The following is a 21,644-nucleotide window of genomic DNA, read 5'->3' on the forward strand; positions in this document are numbered from 1 at the left end:
TCCATTCAGCGGCTCGAGTTTGACTCCCGCTTTTCCCATCTCTCCTCGTTAGTATAGTGGTGGGATTCTGCTTCTGGCACTCGCCGAGAACGGTCGCAGGATGGCTGGCTCCAACGGAGCTGCGACAACGGCCCCAGTTGGCCGCGGTACTTTTGCTGCGTCATCGTCTGCCGACGACTACAAGGTGGTGTTGCCTCCCATCCCAATGGGTGCAACGATTTTAAATTCAGTAATTTTGCACTGCGATCTGAGAGGCCGCCCCTATCGTATCGAAGATTTCCGGCAAGAACTGAAGCGGTGCGCCGTCCTGTCCGAGATTGTGGCGCTCGGTGCTTTCCAGATGAACCATGTCTGGTTAGCCACGCTGCGAACGCCGGAAGCCAAGAAGCGGCTCATCGACTGCAAAGAGTTGAAGGTGAAGGACCTGAGGTGTGTCGTCATCGACCCCAGCAGCACGGAAGTCCGTCTACGTCTCCATTGGGTCCCGTATCATGTGACGGACGACGCGGTGAGCAAGTTTTTGGAACCCTACGGCAAGGTTATAGAAGTCGCACGTGAGAAGTGGCGCGTCGAGGGATTCGAGGGCATCGAGTCGACTACCCGGGTGGCACGCATGACGCTGAAGAGCGGCGTCACGCCCGACGGAATGCCTCATCAGCTGCGGCTTCAGGGGGCGAACGTCCTTATCGTAATCCCGGGGAGGGCGCCGGTCTGCCTGCGCTGTAAGCGTGCCGGGCACATCAGGCGCGACTGCCGCGTGCCTAAGTGCTCGGTGTGCTCACGTTTCGGCCACGAGAAGGAGGAGTGCGTAAAGACCTACGCCCGAGTAACTGGTGGAGCGGCGGCGGAAGACCTTTCGCCCCTAACCATGGATGTCGACGAGGCTGAGCGTTCCGCTCAGGGACAACAAGACGAAGCTTCACCGTCTGGTGAGCCCTGCAGCCATCCTGTTAGAGCGGACGGCTCGACTGAAATCTCGCCTGTAAAGGACAAGAAGGAGGTGGCTGGTGGCATTCCTGAACCAGGCAGCGCGGCACCCCCTCCCACGGCGACGCCAATGGAGAAGACCGCAGCCCCGCGCGAGGCCTCCCGGCCCCCCCCCCCCCCCCCCCCCCCCGACTTTCGAGAAGGCGCCTTCCGAAGGTCACGACACTATGGACGAAACCACCGAGTCCATCAAGCGTGGCCTCGACGAGAACCCTCCATCGACGCCGGGCATGACACCCAGGCCCAACCCTTGGATGGAGAGGACAAAGAAGGGGCGTTTCCAGCCCACGCCCACCTTAACCCCAGATGACCGGAGGCGACTCAACAGCAAGTAAGACGGCTGACGCCTGGTTACAAAGACTGACGTCCGAATGCCAAGGCAAGTGCTACAGCAAGACACATGATTTGTGCGTTCCAACCAGCAATAACGGTCGCATCGCTAAATGTTCGAGGTTTGAGTGCCAGGAAAAAACAATACCAATTACAGCGTTTGCTGCTTAAAGAGAAACCCGATTTCTTAGCGGTGCAAGAGACTAAAATGGCTGAGGATTAACAGGTTGCTAGTGCGCTTAGGCCTTTTCTGCAGTCGTACGAAGTTTGTGTCACCCACGCGGTTGGTTTTTCTGCCGGATGTTTTCTTTTTCTTAAAAAGTCCCTGCCCTTGTCGGAGTTAGCTGTAACCACCGACACGGAAGGGCGGTTCATCATGTGTGATTTTTCCTTGGCGTCTTTTCAGTGGCGAATTGTTTGTGTGTATGCGCCTAGTACGATTAAAGACCGTGTTTCCTTTTTTATTGGCTTTCGCCGTTTTCTAGATTGTGATAAAACAATTGTGTTGTTGGGCGATTTTAACTGCGTTGTAAGGGCAGCAGACAGGACGCCCCTGAGGCGGAGCAGCGACAAGAGTGCGCAAGTTTTAAGCGAACTGGTTGAAAACTTTGACTTGGTTGACGCCGGAACGGTGACGAATGAAACGAGCGAGATTCGTTTCACCCATTTCCAAGCGTCGTCTCATGCGCGCCTAGATAGAGTATACGTATCGGCCTCCGCGGCAGCAATGCTAAGAAAGTATCGCGTCACACCAGTGTTCTTTTCGGATCATTGCATGATTTCGACAACGATCGGCGAAAAAGCGCCGCCGAAGGCCAAGTTTAACTGGAAGCTGTGGAAGCTTAACACAAAACTGCTTGATGATGAAAGTTTTCTTGCAGCGGTAGATAACGTCTTCAAAACGTTTTTTAAAACCGCAAGGGACAATGTATTCGAGGCACGGGAGCTCATCAAACAGGAAGTAAAGATGCTCGCTATCGAAAGGTCGTCGATTTTAGCGTACGAGGCACGTTGCGACGAACGTGGCTTAATCGAAGATTTGCAAGCTCTGTCAAGAGCTGAGTGTGAGCGACCCGGCACAGCTCTTAAAGATTTGGAAACGGTTAAGCAACGCCTGGCGCATTTTCATCAAGAGCGTTACCGCGGAGCCATTGTTCGGGCTCGACCAGAGAAATACTTGATGGGAGAACAGCCTACTAAACGGTTTTTGGCGGATGAGAAAAGGTTGGCGCTTCGCAACGAAATTGGCGAAATCGAGTACAACGGAGTGATTAACACGAGCCCCGGTAGTATTGAGCAGGCGTTTGTCGCACACTATAGGCAAGTTTTTGAAACCCAAGTTAAAGGAAGGCAGGACCCTATGTGTGGAAAACTTCTAGAGTCCCTGCCGCAACTAACGGAAGAGGAGAAGGAAAACCTCACAGAGCCGATCACTCTTCAAGAGGTCGAGAGAGCAATAGACGATTTGCCGAGCTCGAAAACGCCAGGACCGGACGGGCTATGCGCCGAATTTTATAAGAAATACAAACGCGTAATCGCTCCGCTTTTTTTAGAAGTGATTTGTAAAGCATACGAAAGGAAAGTACTGCCGCCGTCTTTTTCACGTACATACACTGTGTTAATTCCCAAAAGTGATGACGTTGCAAAACTACGTCAAGTCACTGGTTTTCGCCCGATAACTCTGTGTAATGTAGATTACAAGATTTTTGCTAAAATCCTAGCGAGGAGGTTCCAGAGTGTTGCCTGCCAGCTCATTGGAGATCATCAGACCTGTGAAATACAGGGTCGATCTATTTTGACGAATGTGCACGTTGCCCGAACTGTTTTGGAGGCATGTGACGATGGCATGGGCCAAGTTGCCATGCTTCAACTGGACCTAGACAAGGCTTTCGATCGTGTTAAGCACGATGTCCTTTTTGATGTTTTAAAGCACGTGAATGTGGGCGAGCGTATTTTGGACGGGGTTAAAATGGCGTACCAAGAGTGTACCACTTGGCTCGTTGTGAACAGGGAATTGACTGAACCGATACGTGTGCGAACATTCGTAAGACAAGGATGTTCCTTGTCGCCGTTATTGTTTAACCTCTATTTGGAACTTTTTGGTTTAAGTGTTCAGAACAGTAATCAATGTCACGGATTCCGGATGGAAAATGAGGAGATAAAAGTCATGAGCTATGCAGATGATGTCGCGGTTTTTTGTAGCGATAAGCCAAGTATTAGCGCGGCTGTGAAGTTGGCAAGAGACTTCTGTAAGGCTACAGGGGCAGCCATAAATTTGAGCAAGTGCCGTGGGTTTTGGCACGGAGAGTGGGCCACAACCCCTTCGGTGTTTGAAGGGGTGTGTTGGGACCGTGTGCCGTGCACTTACCTCGGTGTGCCACTAAATTGTTACAGGCAAAGCAAATCCTATTGGTCGGGAGTCGCCGCCGACCTGGACAAACGCGCTTCCCGTTGGAAGCAGCGTGAGCTGTCCATATTTGCCAGAGCGACAGCATGTAATATTTTTCTCATTGCAAAATTATGGTACGTGATACAGGCCATTCATTGTGCTCGCTTGAATGTGCAGAAATTTCACCGTGTTTTTGCCACGTTTATTTGGAATTCAAAGTAGGAGCCGATGAGGAGAGACAATCTTTTCCATCGGATTCGTCACGGTGGTCTCGGTCTTTCGCATTTGTTTTGAAAACAGATTGTGTCCCGATTCTTTTTTTCTACGAGACCAAGAGCATCCTTTCATACGTACATTTATACAAACCAAATTGTCTCCTCATTTGCCATCTTTTCTCGTTTCGTCCCATGGCGGCGAACTTAAGAGATTAGTGGGATATCAAAAGGAGGTGGTAGACGCAGTGTTATTTTTGTCTGCTCGTTTTTCTTTTGAGTATTTGTCTGCTGTTAGCAAGAAAACACTTACACGCAATTTATTGATAAGTTTGTTTCCAAACCCGTTGTATAGAACTGTAGTCTGTAGCGGGGGCCAAGATGTGCTCAAGCGAGTGATGAAGATGTGCGTTCCCCCTTCCGTTAAAACGTTCTTTTTTAAACTGCATTCCAATACACTGCCCGTTAAGGTGTGGCTTCAAGGAAAGGGTATTGATGTTCCGTGGTCGGTAGACTGTATTTTATATAAGAAACCTGAGACCATCGAGCACGTTTTCATTTTTTGCTGGGATGCGGTATTTTTTTGGGATGTGCTCCAGCGCACGTTGAAGAAACAACTGTGCATTAGCCAATCAGTTATACGTTTCTTGAATGTGAGTAACGATGATGGCATACCTTTTGATATGATTATGTTGTTGGGTTTGTGCAGTATTTGGAGGTCGCGCATGGCGGTCCGTCATGCCGACCCTAGTGTGAAAGAAGTGCATCATTATTTTTTCAGCCTTGTTAAGCAAGTGGAAATTGTTTTTTCAAACCGTAAAATGAAACCCGAGTGGCTAGAAATTTGTAAACCGCTCCTCGAAATGCGAGGATTTTAATGTACCCTGCAATAAGTCTTGCAGAGTATTTTTTTTTTAAAGTGACATGACCGTTTTTGCATTCCTCCTGCAATAAAGAAATAAAAAAATCTCCTCGTTAGTATAGTGGTCAGTATCCCCGCCTGTCACGCGGGAGACCGGGGTTCGATTCCCCGAGTTATCTTTTTACGGCGGCAACTCTTTTTTTTTCTCTCCCACCACTGTGCAACGTGCATTCAGCAGCTCGAGTTTGACTCCCGCTCTTCCCATCTTTTTACGGCGGCAACTCTTTTTTTTTTTCTCTCCCACCACTGTGCAACGTGCATTCAGCGGCTCGAGTTTGACTCCCGCTCTTCCCATCCCTCCTCGTTAGTAAAGGGGATTCCACTTCCAGACGCGATAGCGAAGGGACGTGTCATCATGTGCTCCGTCGGAGCGGTATCAGCGGCCCAAGGACGGGGTAACAGGAACACGGAATCTGATGCCCAGGAGTATCAAGTAATTTTGCCGCAAGTTCGTACAGGTACGGCAGTTTTGAATACCGTTTTTTTACACACTAACGTGAGAGGAAGGCCCTACCGCCTGCATCATTTCCGCGACACCCTGGATGGCTTGGGGCTGTTTTCCGAGGTGATTGCCCTGGGGGCGTCACAATACAACCATGTGTGGGTGGTCACCTTCACGACTGTCCAAGGGAAAAAGAAGCTGCCCGCCGCGAGTGAGCTCCGAGTCAAGGCAACACCGCCTAGACTATGTCAAGGCCTCCGCAGGCTCCCGTGACGTCGTCGAAGTGAGATCGGCCTGGAAGCTAGCTTCACCCACTCGGCAGGTTTTGTAATGCGTTTCCTATAATCTCTTCGTCCTCGGCGCTGAATTTTCGAGAATGGAACACTGACAATACGTTTTACTTCAGAAGAGCTCGTAAGAATTAGGACTGGTTGAGCTAGTTGGTTCATGATTATTTAAAAGGTTAAAAGCGTAAAACAAGACGAGGACGAAGAAGAAACGCACACGAAACAGACTGGCACTCGCAGGACACGTTTCAATTCGTGATTTGTATTCATTCTTCGAATTCTCACTTCCATGTCGCCTATGTCTACAAACATTTAACATTAAAGCATACTTTGTTCTCTCAAATTCTTCCGAACATTCTGATTGCTCTCAGAGGCCTTGTCAGTCGTTTGTTTATGTTTTTAAACCCGGGTGCGTGACAGGTGTACCTCCACTCGCGTCACGTCGCGGCCTAGGGTATTACCGGTAAACACGCAGCAACTTTTCCAATTTACTTTAGAAGGAAAATTTGTCCACAATATGGGATCGCAGCATTGGTTTAATAATTTGTAAAAGATGAAAAGTGTGTAAATAAAAATTGATTGCAAGGGCAGCTTCCCACTTTGTGAATTGTGGCTTTCTTATATGCGAAACATTTATTTAAATCAAAAACTGAAAATTTACCGAATGCTCAGATGTCCTGATCTTGGTCCGAATGCAAGTGGCGGAATGCTTTGTCTTTATAACAATAAAATCAATAATGTTTGAATCAAGCAACAGCTCAAACTGCCTAATTACATTTCTGATGTATGTTTATCTCTGCATTGTACCAGGCCTTAGCCGCGAACGAGCTCTTCAGAGGCTGCCATCATTTTTTCTGGTCTACCTTGCCAAAGAAAGACTCGTGTAAAAACCATATTGAACTTTTTGGAGTCAACTTCGCAGTCCTCATTGTCAGTACTTCCATGGAACCACCGGAAAGGAGGGCCCCTGTCATTTCATCGACACATGTTTCATCAACTTTTTACGACTCTCGTTTCATCGACACCAAAGCGCCGTTCACACTCTTGCGACTGAGTGAGACCGAAAGAGACCAGACCGGTTTTTAAGCCTTTTGCGACTTCTTAGGACCGGATGCGCTGCAACGGGGCTGGTCCTAAGAGATTGCAAGAGGCTTAAAAACCGGTCTGGTCTCTCTCGGTCTTACTCGGTCGCAAGAGTGTGAACGGGCCTTGATTGTTTCGCTGATACTTCAACACCGTGCTGTAAAGTTTCATCGACACAAAAATTGCACCCTGCATGAACATTTTGTTGTGCGTTTATCACTGGGGCACATGTTAAACTATCTGACCCACCAAGTTCACGAAGTTTTGCGGCGACAGTCTCCAGCAGTTCATTAAAAAAATGTGGACCCATTCAGCCCACCCGTACATGCCGCTTCGCAGCAGCGTGTAAAAGTGGTCCTGCCCTCGTGCATGTACCCGTACCCTTGCTCAACAACAAACCAGCGCACCCCTAACCAAACAAAAATCTTGTCGACGAAACATAGCAAGATATGTCGATGAGCGAGTGTCGATGAAGCAATATGTTTATAAAACATCGCAGCGTTGATAAAACGAGCTGTTGGGGAAATGTCATTCGATGAAATGAGTGGCACCGCAAAAAAGGCCTGTTTCCGAGCCGCGTTACTTAAACACTATCGCAGGCATACTTTTTAGATACTCATTGCCAGACAAAATGCACTTTAAACAAACAAAAAAATGAATTTCACGTCCCTCTGCTGTTAAAGTTCACGACCTGGAATTGGATACGGAGCAGCTGGTTCGTATCCATCAGGCAAATTTTAAATGGTCCTGGACTAGACAAGATGTACTCGTTATCGGCGTTATTATGCAAAGTACAGCGGGCTCGGGCCTGAGAGCTAAGGGTTAACGTGGGGCCCCCCAAGCCAAGGGGTATGGCGAGTGCACACCGACAGTGGGAAGCGACCACCTACCTATCTGATCTCGTTGCAAGTCTTAGACCACAGCCTTCAAAGGGCTCTGCATGATTCGTCGTGTGGGATAACTTGTTAGCAGCCCACTAGACTGATCCTACAATTCTGCTCCACCAGTACATGCCCAGGCCTTCCAGGAGGCGACCCACTTGATCCGGGTGCAAGAAGGGATCCCAAATCGTGACGTGCACTATATATTTGACCTCTTGGCCAGCTGATGGGGGCACTACAGCAGCACCAACGGAAAATGGGATTACGCCGGTTACAGACCATAGCATCAAAATTCCCAGAAATACCTTCATTCATTCTAAACCAGTTTCAGAAGTCACCCAAGCACTCAAAAACGACCTTTCAGTACTTCGCAACTCTGTCCTTGGCAACAAGTCTGGCTGCAATCTGTGCATTGTGGTTCTTAACGGCTTCAAAAAGGTGTGATTTAATCCTTTACACTGCACTAGTCCGGGAGGCTCAAGACCGAGGTCTCTGTGGAAGACCGCTTCACTTCATCACAGCGTTTCTGCAAGACGGATGATATCAAGCTTGAGTCGAACTGAACTAGGCCAGTTACTGGCATTGGCATTCCTCAGATCTCTGTCCTCTCACCAACCCTTCATCAATGTTGTAGCCGACTTTTCCTCACCCCTACAAAAATATGTATGGACGTCCTATGTCCATACTTTTGCCGTTCTATTACCCCTTTGTCCATCCTATGGATTCCTGTAGACAGTTCTTAGACCGTCTATGTACCACTGGTTTGCCACAGAATGGACACAACAATGCTATAGAGATCTTCGTGAAAGAAAAAGTTTTTTCATTCCTTCCTATTTCCGTTCTATGGTCCCGGTGAGTCTATGGACATCACATTGCCTCTCTATGGTGTGAGCTATATATTGCTACATTAAAGGGGTAGTGAAACGAAATTTTAGCGCCGATCTTGTTGCATAAATATGGGCTAGGGACAGGCACCACCTCGGAAATATAAATATTGCGCTGTAAAACACAGGAGAACTAATTTTAAACATAATTAAACGATTTCAAATTCTCATCTGGTGGATGGGGGGAAGTTCTCGTGACATCACTTGTGCCAAAATAGCAGCGCCGTTCTGCGGCAATACGGCGTGCCGGCAGAATTCGCCTAGGCCTGAACGCGTTCGCAAAGCCTTGGCGGAGAAAGCCAAAGCGTAGTTGGCCACAGTGAGCTCGTTCTCGTTGCGGCTCTTTGCACGACACGGCCCGAGCATGCTTCTGGCACGGCCGTTATTAGTAGCTGCGAGTCGCGAGCTGCAAGCCGACGTTAAAAAGGATATGTTTGAACTACGAGGGTGTCAGCAAGAGCCACGCAAATGCCAAATACCTGTTCACACTCGGAGCGGACACGCGCGTTTGATCGAAGTGGTGGATTCGCTCTGTTAGACCGCGTTTCGGTAAGCGCTTCTGGACCGATCTTTTACGATTGCAACTCGATACTGACATGACACTCGGCAAAGAAAGGTTAGACCGACATCGCGTAGCTCCCACGAACTGCTATAGCTCGACACTGACGTAGCGTCGAGTCAGAATAAAAATGGCATACTAATAACAGAGTGTACATACCGAGTTGCCAAGGTAATCCGTATGGCGTTTATTTGAGCTCTATATCACACAAAACAAGGAGATATAATCAATGAGAGTCCCTTTTCGACGACAGCGTTCGTCACCCGCTGTCTCGGAAAACAAGGAGATCGAGATGACAAGGGGGAAATATTGACCTCTGAAATTTAGTTCAGGGATCAAACTACTCATCCGGTAAGGGTCCACAAGGGTCGCGCGGGCATATTACATTCAGCAGGCCAGCCGGTCATGGACAGACGGTCTTGGCCAAGGACCGCCGGAGCAACGGTGCGCCGAGTCGATGTTGCTGCTAGGCCTACTATATTCTGCCGAGCTCGCTCGGTCGGCAGAATCGTGGCTGTTGTAGCTCTTCTCGTGTGTTTGTGGATCCTGCGTTCTTGATCGTGGTCTGTTTTAAGTACTCCTTCCTTTTTTCTTGCTGGTTGAAGTCGGGACGCGCGAGAAGAGCACGAAGAAAAATAAATGTCCGTTAGTGGCCGATACCAAGTAACTGAGCGACGCTGTCGGCCTTGTTGATTTGATCGTAAAAAGTGCGTAAGACAGCTTCGGAGCTGTCGTAGGATTCTGTCATAACCTGCGAAAAGGTTACGACAATTTCGTTTCGAGAGCACGGGTTTTCTCTCAAATTTGTCGTACGCACTTTTTTCGTCGTGAATTCGCTTTGAGAATCCGGCCTCAGAGCTGGTTTTGTGAGTGCTGCCGTGGTTGCCGACTTGCCGTGGTCCCGTGGTGCAGCGTGCGTGCAGCCCTTGCACATCTCAAACGGCCACGTTGTCGCAGTCGTAAATCGTCGACGCGCCACCAAGTGGCAACGCTCGTAACCACAACATTCACGCCGTAGCCTTTCCCGACCGGCACAAGTGACGTCACGAATGCGCCCAATATCCCAAGACGCATCGCGCTCTCCGATGGCCGATTTTTGAGCGCGCGCCCAATCGGGCCCATCAGGGTGAAAAATATAGCCATCCGTTCAAAATACAAACGCGCGATTATGATTTATGATTATCATTGACCATATTGAACCTATTTCTGACCATAATAGGTGTATTTCAAGTTTCGCTTCAGTATCCCTTTAATAAAGTGATGCCGGGTAGATGTTTTCTTTAGGTGTAGCGAGGTGTCCGAGTTAAAGAGTTGTTAATTAAGTTCCGGCTATCAATATGTTACATTGATGTCTGAAGCATATCCAACCTCAGGGTATATTCATTGTGGAGATGGAACTGTTGTATGTGCCGGAATAATGTTTTTACTTTCTCAGTGGGAGGTAGGTATATGTGGGTCGCTGCGGCCCCAGTAGATATTCGCAACTTTCACAACCCATAGGGGGCGCACTGGTGCCTATCAAAATTGCGGTCATCTGGATGATCGTTGTAAAACAGCGGTATACTAGGCTGGGTCTACGCGCGACGCGTAAGTAATTCTACTTATGCTGTATACGCGCCCAGGTAGCACGCCAGAGGAATGCCCAACTTGGGCAAAGGTCTGGCAAACATAAGGGCCCAACTTTGGCGCAGTTAGGTTTTTGCACCATGGCACTCATCAGTGCCAAAGTACGGTGCCTAACTATAGCCTTAGTTGGGCGATCCTAGGGCATGCCGAAGTTTGGCTCTTCTCTGGTACGCCAGAGGAGTGCCAAAGTTGCTGCCATACTTGAGCCATAACTGCCATAGTAAATCCTAATCTGGGAATTTGCGGCATGCCAAGGTTTGGCGTTTCTCTGGTCCGTCAGAGGAGCGCCAAAGTTGGTGCCATACTTCAGCCATAACTGCCAGAGCAACGCCTAATTTCTCTATTTGGGACATGCCAAAGTTGGTGCCATACTTCAGCCATAGCTGCCAGAGTAACGCCTAATTTCGGTATTTGGGACGTGCCAAAGTTTGGCGTTTCTCGGATCCGCCAGAGGAGCGCCAAAGTTGGTGCCAGACTTTAGCCATAACTGCCATAGTAAATCTTAATCTGGGAATTCGGGGCATCCCAAGGTTTGGCGTTTCTCTGGTCCGCCAGAGGAGCGCCAAAGTTGGTACCATACTTCAGCCATAACTGCCAGAGCAACGCCTAATTTCGGCATTTGGGACGTGCCAAGGTTTGGCGTTTCTCTGGTCCGCCAGAGGAGCGCGAAAGTTGGTGCCACTCTTCAGCCATAGCTGCCAGAGCAACGCCTAATTTCGGTATTTGGGACGTGCCAAGGTTTGGTGTTTCTCTGGTCCGCCAGAGGAGCGCCAAAGTTGGTGCCATAATTCAGCCATAACTGCCAGAGCAACGCCTAATTTGGGTATTTCGGACACGCCAAAATTTGGCGTTTCTCTGGTACGCCACAGGAGTGCCGAAGTGTGCCATACTTGAGCCATAACTACCAAAGCAGCGCCTAATTTCGGTATTTCGGCCTCGCCGAGTTTGGCTTTTCTCTGGACCGCCACAGTTGTGCCAAAGCAAGTGCCAGACTTGAGCCATAACTGCCGCAGTAAATCTTAATTTGTCGATTCGGGGCATGCCGAAGTTTGGCTTTTCTCTGGCTACCCACTGAAGTACCAAATAAGTGCCAGAAGTGGCAAAGAAAGCCGAGAGGCCAGCCCAAGTTACGAAAATCTCTGGTGTGTCACAGAAGTGATCTTTCACGCGTCCGAGGAGAGAAATAAATTAAATAAGCGTTGGAAACACGATGGTAAGATGTCATCACCTCCGTTCACAAGCAGCACGGCAATACTTTGCAGTATCGTGCCAGTGCCGGCCGAAAGTCGGTTCCAATATCGCTCAACTGTCCAGTTTTGCACCACCGTTTGATACCCGGCAGGTATTGCCGTACAGCTGTTTCGTCCCGGCCTAGCGTTCGCGCAATATTGTGCGAAAACTCTACGATGCGTCTGCTTCGTATTGGCCGAACGTCGTGCAAGTATGTGTACATTGCATGTCATTTCTTGCATATCCAATCACATATACGGACAAACAAATTTTTTTCGATCGCCCCCAGAAGTTTATTAAACAACTATCATTGAACAGAGTGTATTCTCAACATATTTACAAAGGTCACACTTCTCTGTAAAACGAAAAGCAAATTATAAAATACAATTAACACTCTCCTCATGCCAAGCAAAACTCATCACACAAAAACCGCGGAGATTGAGAGGAAAGCAGGACGACTATCAGAATCATGCTTGTAGTGCACTTACTAATAAAAGAGCGATATCATGTAATCCTTGATAGATGCATAATCCAACTCAGGCACCCCACAAACACATTCGAGGATTCGAGGACTGACGTATTGTCGTCGGCGAAGAGCAGTTTTTGTCGAAGCGTGTCCAACAAACACATCACAAGTATTCCACGAACTCCGGTGCAAAAAATGGCTGTTACCGAAAAATTGGCATGGACGTATTCCGACCGTTTACGACGAAAAAACACAGCAGCGTCTGCAACGCACGAAAGCAACAGAACACTGAAGAGCAGTTCGAAAACCGGACCTACGTGGCCCGCTTATTTCTATAACTAGGCAAACGGCGAAAACGACAGCCCCAGAGATCCCATCAGCGTGTGTCACAAACTCTGGCGCCGGCCGTCTCTCCCGCGAACTTTTTTCTTTCTGTTTTTGTGCTGCTCGCCGTGCCACTTCGCCAATTTGCCTTTTCGGTGAGCCGCCTCGCGTGGCGGCGACACAAACGGGAAGACGAAAGCCAGTTTTGTTTGTTTCTTCTTGTTTTATTCCGGGGGGTACCCTCGGCGCCGACAAAGGCGGGAATGGCGCCTTTGACGCCGCCGTGGAGAGGGACGGTTCGGGACGGTCTTCGTGGGGAGCCGGGGTAGTTTTTCGGGGGAGAGCTTTTTGGATCGTCAAGGGGACGTTCGTGGTTGCGGGTTAAGTCGGCGGGAATGGCGGTCCGGCAACGCGATTTCTTCTGAGGCTTCTTCATCGTCACCGCCGCCGTCCTCCTGCCAGCTCACCACCGCCGAGAGCCCGACGATGCCCCTCCGACACCAAATTTGAGTGAGACCCGTCCGTACACTTCGGACTCTTCCGGACGTTTTACTTTCACTTGCTCTCCGTCCGTGGCTCCTTTGTTTCATTGTCTTTATTTTGTATTGCTGTAGCGCGCCAACCGTTTCTCTATTGTTTCATTTGGTTTTAATACTGATTGAAGTTCCGTGCTATGAGGTTTTCTTGTTGTTGTGTATCGTTTGCCTTTGCGCCAACCTTGAATTAACATTTCTTTTTCTTTCAAGTAAATATATTGTTCATTGTTCAGTCTATGTGTCCGCCTGAACTCATTCCGTTCTTCCCCAACTTGAGCACACGCGCCAACCGCGCGGGCTGACCGACCTCAACAAAAATAAATATTGTACTCAGTCGTTGTAGAGGGCCGGCGGGCGAACCGTCAAGGGGAATCGCGCCTCTAACCTCCAGGCGGGGGCGACTGTGACAGCGTGACAGAGAAAGTCACGTGAAAATTTTTCGTCCAAACGTTTTTGTCCTACGCGTCCTACGTAGAGAGGTCACGCTGGGTCACGCGTTTCGCTTCACCCTTTTTCACCCTTCGCTTCACCACGCTTTTTCAACTTTTTACTGTTTAGCTTTCCTCCTCAACTCATAAATTGCGCATTGTACCAAAGAGTTCAAGAAGTCGGAAAGGGGGGAGTCCCCTCTTGCTCGGAATCTCGCTTGACTAGCGGGACACAGCCATTGTCCCCCTAGAAGATTAGCCCGTCGCTCAAAATTCTGACTAGTTGCTTTCCCCACACCGTTCACCCCGAAGCTGACAGTGCTGTGGAAGCTACGTGCTCGTTGGGCCAGCCACACATTTTCCACGTGATCATGCTCTCTCGCGCATACCGACCCGCAGAGAATGAGGTCAGGTGATGAAAGGGAGGCGGCTAATTGGTCCGGCAAGCGCGTAGCTTCCACCGCAATGTCAGCTTAGGGGTAAAGGGATTAAGTGAGGTCCGGTGTCGTGTGACGTGCGCTTGGGCCCTGGTGACGCGCTGCGGGGTCCGCGGATGTATCACAGTGAAAAGGCGGAGAGTTTACGAAGGGAAGGAGGTACGAAATAGCCCGCTATGTTTTGCAAATTTTCGTAGCGAAAGTCAGGCTTCTGACTTTCTACCTTGGTTCTTTTGGCCCACTGAACGATGTGCTATTAGTAAAATCCCAATATAAATTGATTTACTCCAGCCTAAAATTCGTTTCATGGGTCCTTCAAAGCGGCTGTCGCGCTCGCTGACAACCACATGAAGACACAAAAGCAGGTGGGGAGGATTTGCAAAAGGAGAGGTCGAAGGGGAATCAACAACGCATAAAAGGAAAGGCCGCTTCTGCCGGTGACCTTGTCGCCTTGCCTAGTCTGTCAGCGTGCGGCTTCCATTGAGGGCCTCAGAAAGATAATCGGGTATAGTTCGGAATCCGGCCCGGAATCCGCCTTCAAAACGGGGACCCTCCCTAATGAGGGGGAGAGGGAGGGAGTCTCACGCTGATTGCAGCGATAACGTGGGGAGCTTTTGGTGGGTGGGGTGGTCCGCTCCGTATGCTAAGAAGGCTGCGGTCATTATGGTAGAGAGGAAGGGGGAACGGACGGGTCATTATGGTAGAGAGGAAGGGGGAACGGACGGGTCTCGGGAATGTGTGGAAGGGTTGGAGGGGACAGGTGGGGTGGGAGTGATACGGCCTCGGGCGACCTCGTCAAGCGCTGTTAGCGGCCGAAAAGTAAACTTCAAGGCGTCTTGGCTTGACTACGCCAAATGGTTTAGCTCGGCTAGGAGAAAAATACATCGGCTAGAGTGACGGCGGAGAGCCGCGAGGGCGGCGGATGGCGCTTTCGACTTCTTCATGTCGGGTCGGATCTTGTTGGCTATTCGAAAGTGACGGCGCTGTTCCCACGACCGACAAACCGCGCTGTCAACGCGAACACGACATCGGCGATTGTGTGCATTTTATGCGAAAATTGTATTGTGTTAATTCCGTTCCAGTTTCACAAGTAATGTTTCTTTGTGCGTGTGTGTGTGTGGACGTGCTAGGGCTTGTGCATTAAACAACCCAGACTCCGGTTGAATGCGTATCGTCCCGTCGACCGTTTCACCCCGCGATCGCGTCGGCCGCTTTGATCATCATCCTCCGTGATCATCCGCGCGAAGCTCGCCTTGCACCGGTAGACGTGCTCAGTCGCCCACTTTGCCGATGGTGGTGACGTACAAAACCACCGATGAACGCACGTATGGTTGTCACGCAGCGCTCAGTTCCGCGCAGCCCATACATTTTACCAATGATCCAAACTCGAATACGAATACCCCAGAACCGCGCGAGACGGCAAAGCCCGCCGAGGAGCCTCTTTGCTCTCCTACTTCTGCGTGTTTTCTCGTACTATGTCGGCTTTGCGGAGTAAGAAAAACAAGGGGAAAATAAAAAAATAAAAGTGAAGGGCAACCACACGCGCGTCTCTTCGTTTTATTATTTGTGTCCCCGTCTCGGATTAATAATGAGTCGTTCTCCGTCTATACTCAGTTTCACCTTATGTTGTACCGCAGAGAAGGCCAGAAGCGCGAGCTCATAGCGTTGGCACCCTTCAATGGTTCAAACCACTGCTTCATGCACCACACAGGTGACTGTGGCATAGTGACAAGCACAACCAGGGTGCTTGCTGTTTAATGTCAGAAACACTTTGGAAAATGCAGTTACCACATGACCCTGAAGTCCTAGAGAACCTTAAACCTTGGTGCCATGCAAAATAACTAAGCTAAAGAAACCGCCAAGGAAGAGTCACAACAGGTGCAACCCACAGGTTATCGTGACTCCACATACCGGGCCGGGCAGCTGTAAATCAGCGAGCAGGTGTCGTAGAGTAGCTGCCACTGCAAGCGGTGCAGTGTCTCATAAAAAGAAACGGTTGCTGGAGAAAGCTCCCATGAATGCAAAGTCTGTGGTGAGCTTGGAGTAGTGATAGTGATCCTGAAGCAAAAAGGATTCAAGCCAAGCCTGTTCCAGTGTTCCATGACGTATGGCATCCTCCCCTTACCAGAATTCCTGGCTGTTATTTTCCTTCCTTACGTGTGCGTGCCCCCATCAGCAGCAGTAGTAATAATTGCACGTTGCTTCGACAGGACGTGCTGATGTGGAGGGGCCTGGTGGCAGAGTGTGTTAGCCCACTGCAGCTCGCAGTGTGTGGAGCGAAAACTTGCACTGATCGCCCCTGCCCGTTTTGACCTGGATGAGCACTGCACCTACACGTGGGCGTGCATTACTGCTATATGAATCATTTTAAAGACTTTGGGCTATCGGTTGTACCCGCACTAGTCAAATTTCTCACATAGAGCGTGACAAAGTGTCACCATGCGCTGCCAGACCGACCTTCCTTCTTCTGGACAAATAATGTCCAATTTTCTTTGTTCCTGCTAATTTGGCAGTCGAGTAAAAGAGAAAAAAAAAGAACTACTTTTGTGTGTGATGGGAAACGTATAAACCTCTCCATATACCAGGTTTACCTACAGCCACCTGAAAACATTGCACCTCTTCAAGTGTGAAAGAGGGTAGGCCTGCACGCAATCCACTACACTCTGTTTCACATTAATTTGGGAAACTGTAGAAACTGCGGCATCTGTGCAAGCCGGAGGAGTCTGCTGTGAAATTAGCACACTTGGGAAGAACATACCCCATGTACCTAAAGACATTAGATGGTTTTAAAAAGGCATTCATACTTTCAGTCGGCTTGCAAACTCTAGCAAAAATGTTGGTTTGTACCATAGAAGTTTCAATTTCCCCTGCTTGAACTACTAGGAAAATAACTTCAAATTCACAATAGTGCTGAACGCAACTAAAACACATGGCGGAACGGTGGCCCGAGTCGGCTAGCACGTCTCAGCTCCGGGCATGTGGAGCGAAAGCTTGCGCTGCAGAACCTGGGATCGTGGGCTAAATCCCAGCACTTGCTCATTTCGATCTGGACAAGGATCATACCAGTAGGCGTTTGTGTAATCACTACTACATGATGCACGTTAAAGATCCCAGGCTTTCGGTCATACTGCCCTGGCTAAATTCCTCATCTACAGCGGCAAGCTTGGCACCATTCGAGGCAGGCCGACCTTTCGCTGTCTAAACATCCTCAACACAATGCTACTTTTTTTTTTTTAACTGAAACACGTACAAAAGAAAACATGCCTATGACCTTGTACAGTAATGCATCGAACTGTTTGTGAATGCTTGTGATACACAAACGGGCAAAAGGCAAGAACAAGAGCATGCACATTCACACTGTGGCAGCAAATACACCACAGCAGCCTCCTTTGCCGTTGTTGCCATGGCGGATGGAAGAGCAGGGCAGCGAATGCCGATATGACTGAAAACATTGTAAAAGTTATTGCTTTGCTTTTAATAACAGTTCAAAAAAATTTAGATTAATAGCTTTTCAAAACAAAGCCACGGTAGCAGTACTTTTTGGCGCAGATGGAACAGTCTGCCGCGATGGTGAGGAAATGCTGTAGCCGTTGCCTTTTGCCAAGTTATGGAGAAACACAGCACAGATCATTCCACTCGGAGAGAAGACGCACCCATGAACCAGAGCACTCAGACGGGGCTTTTCCTCGGTGCGTCGTCTGCGTCAAGAAACGAGCTGTACAAATGATTCGTTAGCATGCAACATGGTTCCAAATCTCACATTTAAGCTATTTCAGGTGCAAATTTAGAAGTGGGGGTTAGCATGCAATGCCATACTTGATGAAGAGATTAACAGGGCACAATTGTGCAACCATCTCCTGTGCAAAGGAAACAGAAAACTGAAAACAAGCACATAAACAATGTGCACAGTCAGTCTGCTCTGGCAACAAAACAAAAAAAGCTTTACACCAATTTGGATCGGAACTCATTGAACCCCCTAGATTATGCATATTCAAGGCATTTCGTCGACGAAAAACAAATCCGCCGCCTCAAACCCAGTGCTTGCTAAGCCTTCCAGAAAAAAAAAACAAGGGTGCTTACATTATTGTTGATATTTGTGGCAGCGTTATACACCAACTCATGTTTACAAACAAACCGGAGCGCCCCTAGCGGACGCCACCGGCGCCGCGCATGCACGATGGAGTGTGGGCAAGAAGCTTGCCGTCGCCCATAAACAAACCATTGAAATGCGATGTTGTTGGCGTCGGTGTGAGTCCCCCTGCCCTTTTTCGCGTTCGAATCGTTGATTCTACGTCTTCCTGGCAATGTCTGACTACTTGAGCGGCCTCAACGAAATTACCGGGGCTCGTTACACCGCAAAACTTTGCGTGAATAATGCGACATGCAGCGATTCATTCCGCGCGGACGCCGCAGAATGCATGCTTAAGCCTGATTCGCATGATAAGATTTTGCTCGCAATTTTCAGTTGCAACGTCGCTGGGGCTGCAAAAGCATGAACCATAACTGAAATGGTCGACGTCAATACTGAAAATCGCAAGCACAATCAGACCAAGTGAACCAGGCATAACAAGTCAGTGACGCCCACTGGTAACAATGATCAACATCTCCTTGTACCTACTGTCTATATCGAGCCTGCTTAACAACCTTCAGACTTCAGTGTCTTGAGGCCTGCACTTCTTATCACAAGTACCAGGCCAACATTCGGTCTACGGGCCGGTGTCGTCTAAAAGAGGAGATGACAAGCAGAAACGTTTGAAAGAGCACACAACAGTGCGAACGATCAGGCGGCCGCTTAACCTGAAGACGCACTCAGCGTAGTCCGCAGGTGATTCGTACAACTTGACGGTTTTCTGGCGTTCATGTTCATCAAATAAATCTGATGACCACAAGTATCCGTGAACTCAACCCAGAGTGCTTCCCGCCCAAGCAATCGTGGTCCGGCGGCGTCTGGTTTTCCCTCTCAACGGCACATATCCACGTTCTCGAACGAACCGAGCACAAGAATACTGACCTTCAAAGCTTTCTCGACTCTTTTGGTACAGGCCCAGTCGCAGAGTTCTGACGAGAGAGCAGGTTTTTGTCCGGTTCCTTTCAAAACAATGCAGGAATACACGTCTCACATGGGGTACTTTCGCCCACAGCCCCAGACCGAAAGTGCGCCCCACACGCCACCACCGCGGTGTGACGTAACAGAGCCGAGTTTGTGTATACAGAAGAGAGGGCGGGGGGACATATAAGTCACATACCTGCCTTTTAGATGTGGCACATGGGACAGAACGCTTGGTACGTTCAGAAGTAAGTTGGATGTGATCAATTATATCCGTAAATAACAATCGCACATTTGTAATTCGAGTGGATGGCCATATTTTTTGCCCCAAACAACCCACCCTGGCAGGCGCTCGACAAGTTGCAGTCGGAGAAGAGTTCATTTGTTACGTCGCTTGCTTCGTATCCCACAGACCACAGGCCACGCTACTTCCAGGCTGGCGCGATTATTGGCTTTGCCACTTGGCGATGCCAGCACGTCACTACTTGGCCCTCTGAGACGCCCCAGGACCGGCCATGACAGCCACGGCTTCGCAGTTGCGTTCAGGTGGACGCGCCAAACTTCCATGGAGCGGCACTGCTCTAGATTGGCATTTATCTGGTGGTCTCATTGCCTATGCTCCATCCCACAAGTCGTCTGCAGCAGGTGCAAAGGCACGAGCACGTTGCTTTCAAACGTGCCATTCTTGCGCAAGTGCTCATGCAAACAAAGCTCACTGCAGTCCTATGCCCCCGTGCCCTCGCCTTCGTCTTTGCTGCGCACACCCTGCGAAACCGAGTATAGTCGACATCTATGGCTGGTATCAGCACAATTGAAAGCGCGATAAATCTTAAGCTGTCTCTAGGTTCGTATGTAAGAACAATCGTGCATTTGCGTCAAGGATCGAGGGAACCAACTATGAGTTTTGCAAAGTATGAAATCGGAACCATATTAGTCTCTCGTGCAATAGACGTAGTAGCCGGAGGCAGTGCCGCCAGTAGGTGAAATTTCTCTGGACGTAATAATGGAATACCTATGCTAGGTGATTAACGCATGAAAGGAGCAGCAGACAACATACCGAGCCCAAAACAGCCATTCAGGCGCTGCACAAACGAACAGCATCACACAAGCAGTAAGGAGGGGGCCGCTAGATGTTTAGTACAGCCCACCACAAGGTACAGCTGAAAATGGCGAAATGCCCGCACTTGGCTCGTGCCCTCTCCTTCGTTCGCCCTGCCGAATTCCGTGAAATTGCCCAGATGCACATAGACAGCACGGCAATCGGACAACATGACGCCACCCTGAAAGCCCCAAGTTGAATGATGTATAGCCATTGACAGGTGTCACCACAAAAATAAGAGTTGCAGCTGCTTGCTTTGGCTTCAATGGTACAAGCTGTGCCAACAGCTCCATCGACCTACTTTGCACAGCTAATACAACCAATGCTAGACAATGATACAATTAGATAGCCAAAGCGGTGCAAGTGACAGCACTCCTAAGCCCCATATTTATTGCTGTAGCAGACACATGGGCCATAGTCGCTTGCTGTGTTCGCTATAGTTAGTAATAGCACCCGAACGGCAGCATGGCCTTGCAGTTGTCCCATCTACGGCACAAGCTTATTGCCTTCAAGAATGCTTTGGAATCTCGTAAGCTTGGAGCATGATGGGGCCTAGAGCCTGTGCAGCCAAAGCACAACGGGAGGTGACGAGCGGGTGCTGGAGGCCTGCCTGCTTACCTACAGTGACACGGGACAGGTTTATGAACCTCCGAAAGGATGAGTTCACATGAAATTCACAACCGTTGCATTGTGGATATCGCATTATTTTTGTGTCTGCACGCAAGGGCAACATTTGAGACGCCACGCAGAGTGCTCGCTCATTGCCCGGCAACATCAACATGACTTTTGAGGCGGTTCGCTAGCTTCCGAGCGGCAGGTCACAGCTGCTGTATTATATTGAGTGGTGCCATCTACCCGAAGTCAATGAAAGTGTTCCCTCCCCGCTTCCCACTTTGCTGTTGGCCGGCGACTGACGAGCCTGACCTTCGACGCCCAAGTCGGTTTTCTCCGGTTTCCCCAATGTGCCCTCATGGCACATCATAAATCGAGCGATCCGAAGGCGGTGTACAGCTGAGGAGCAGAACAACTGCCGGAGTTATTTGGCCGAAGTCCGAAAATCGTTTCGTGGCCCCTTTAAAGACCAGCTTTGCTACGCACAAGCAATCGAAAGGATACAAACGTTTAGATATGCCCAACTACCTCGCATAAGGGTGGGTCCAGGAGCCGCCACTGAGAGCAGAATGGTCGACATCCCGCAGGCCAGCTAGGCTTGATGTTTACAAGATCACGGCCAGTCAATCCGGTTTTGGTGGCGTGTCGTCATGTACACAATTTTGTGCTGCACACACGACTGGTTGGATTGTTTTCATCACTACAGAGCATCGCTCGTTAGAGAAATCGAATGGCTCTTCTTAGTGCTTGTACAGTCGGGGACAAGAGTCCCCAGGACGGGTGAGCTGTGACTGAAACGCATTGCTGTGCCATCTGCCGGCTGGTTGGCTGGTTTCGAGATTACACAAAAGCGGATGCGCGTC

At 49.4% G+C, this 21,644-nt stretch overlaps 1 protein-coding gene across 1 annotated transcript; it reads left to right on the forward strand.

Annotated features, from left to right (window-relative positions):
- The first annotated feature begins 100 nt into the window (after positions 1-100).
- LOC115312957 lies at positions 101-1,322 on the forward strand. Its single transcript, XM_040214225.1, has 2 exons — positions 101-1,025; positions 1,144-1,322. Exons 1-2 carry the CDS (start codon positions 101-103, stop codon positions 1,320-1,322), a joined length of 1,104 nt encoding a protein of 367 aa, XP_040070159.1.
- The last annotated feature ends 20,322 nt before the right edge of the window (positions 1,323-21,644 follow it).

The sequence above is a fragment of the Ixodes scapularis genome, unplaced genomic scaffold (assembly GCF_016920785.2).
Source record: "Ixodes scapularis isolate PalLabHiFi unplaced genomic scaffold, ASM1692078v2 ptg000822l_1__unscaffolded, whole genome shotgun sequence".
Taxonomy (NCBI): domain Eukaryota; kingdom Metazoa; phylum Arthropoda; class Arachnida; order Ixodida; family Ixodidae; genus Ixodes; species Ixodes scapularis.

Bases quoted from the DNA above. Each gene is read 5' to 3' on its own strand.
- LOC115312957 (XM_040214225.1), top strand. From the start codon at position 101: ATGGCTGGCTCCAACGGAGCTGCGACAACGGCCCCAGTTGGCCGCGGT. The intron at 1,026-1,143 runs GCAGCGCGGCAC...CGCCTTCCGAAG, and splicing joins TGGTGGCATTCCTGAACCAG to GTCACGACACTATGGACGAA.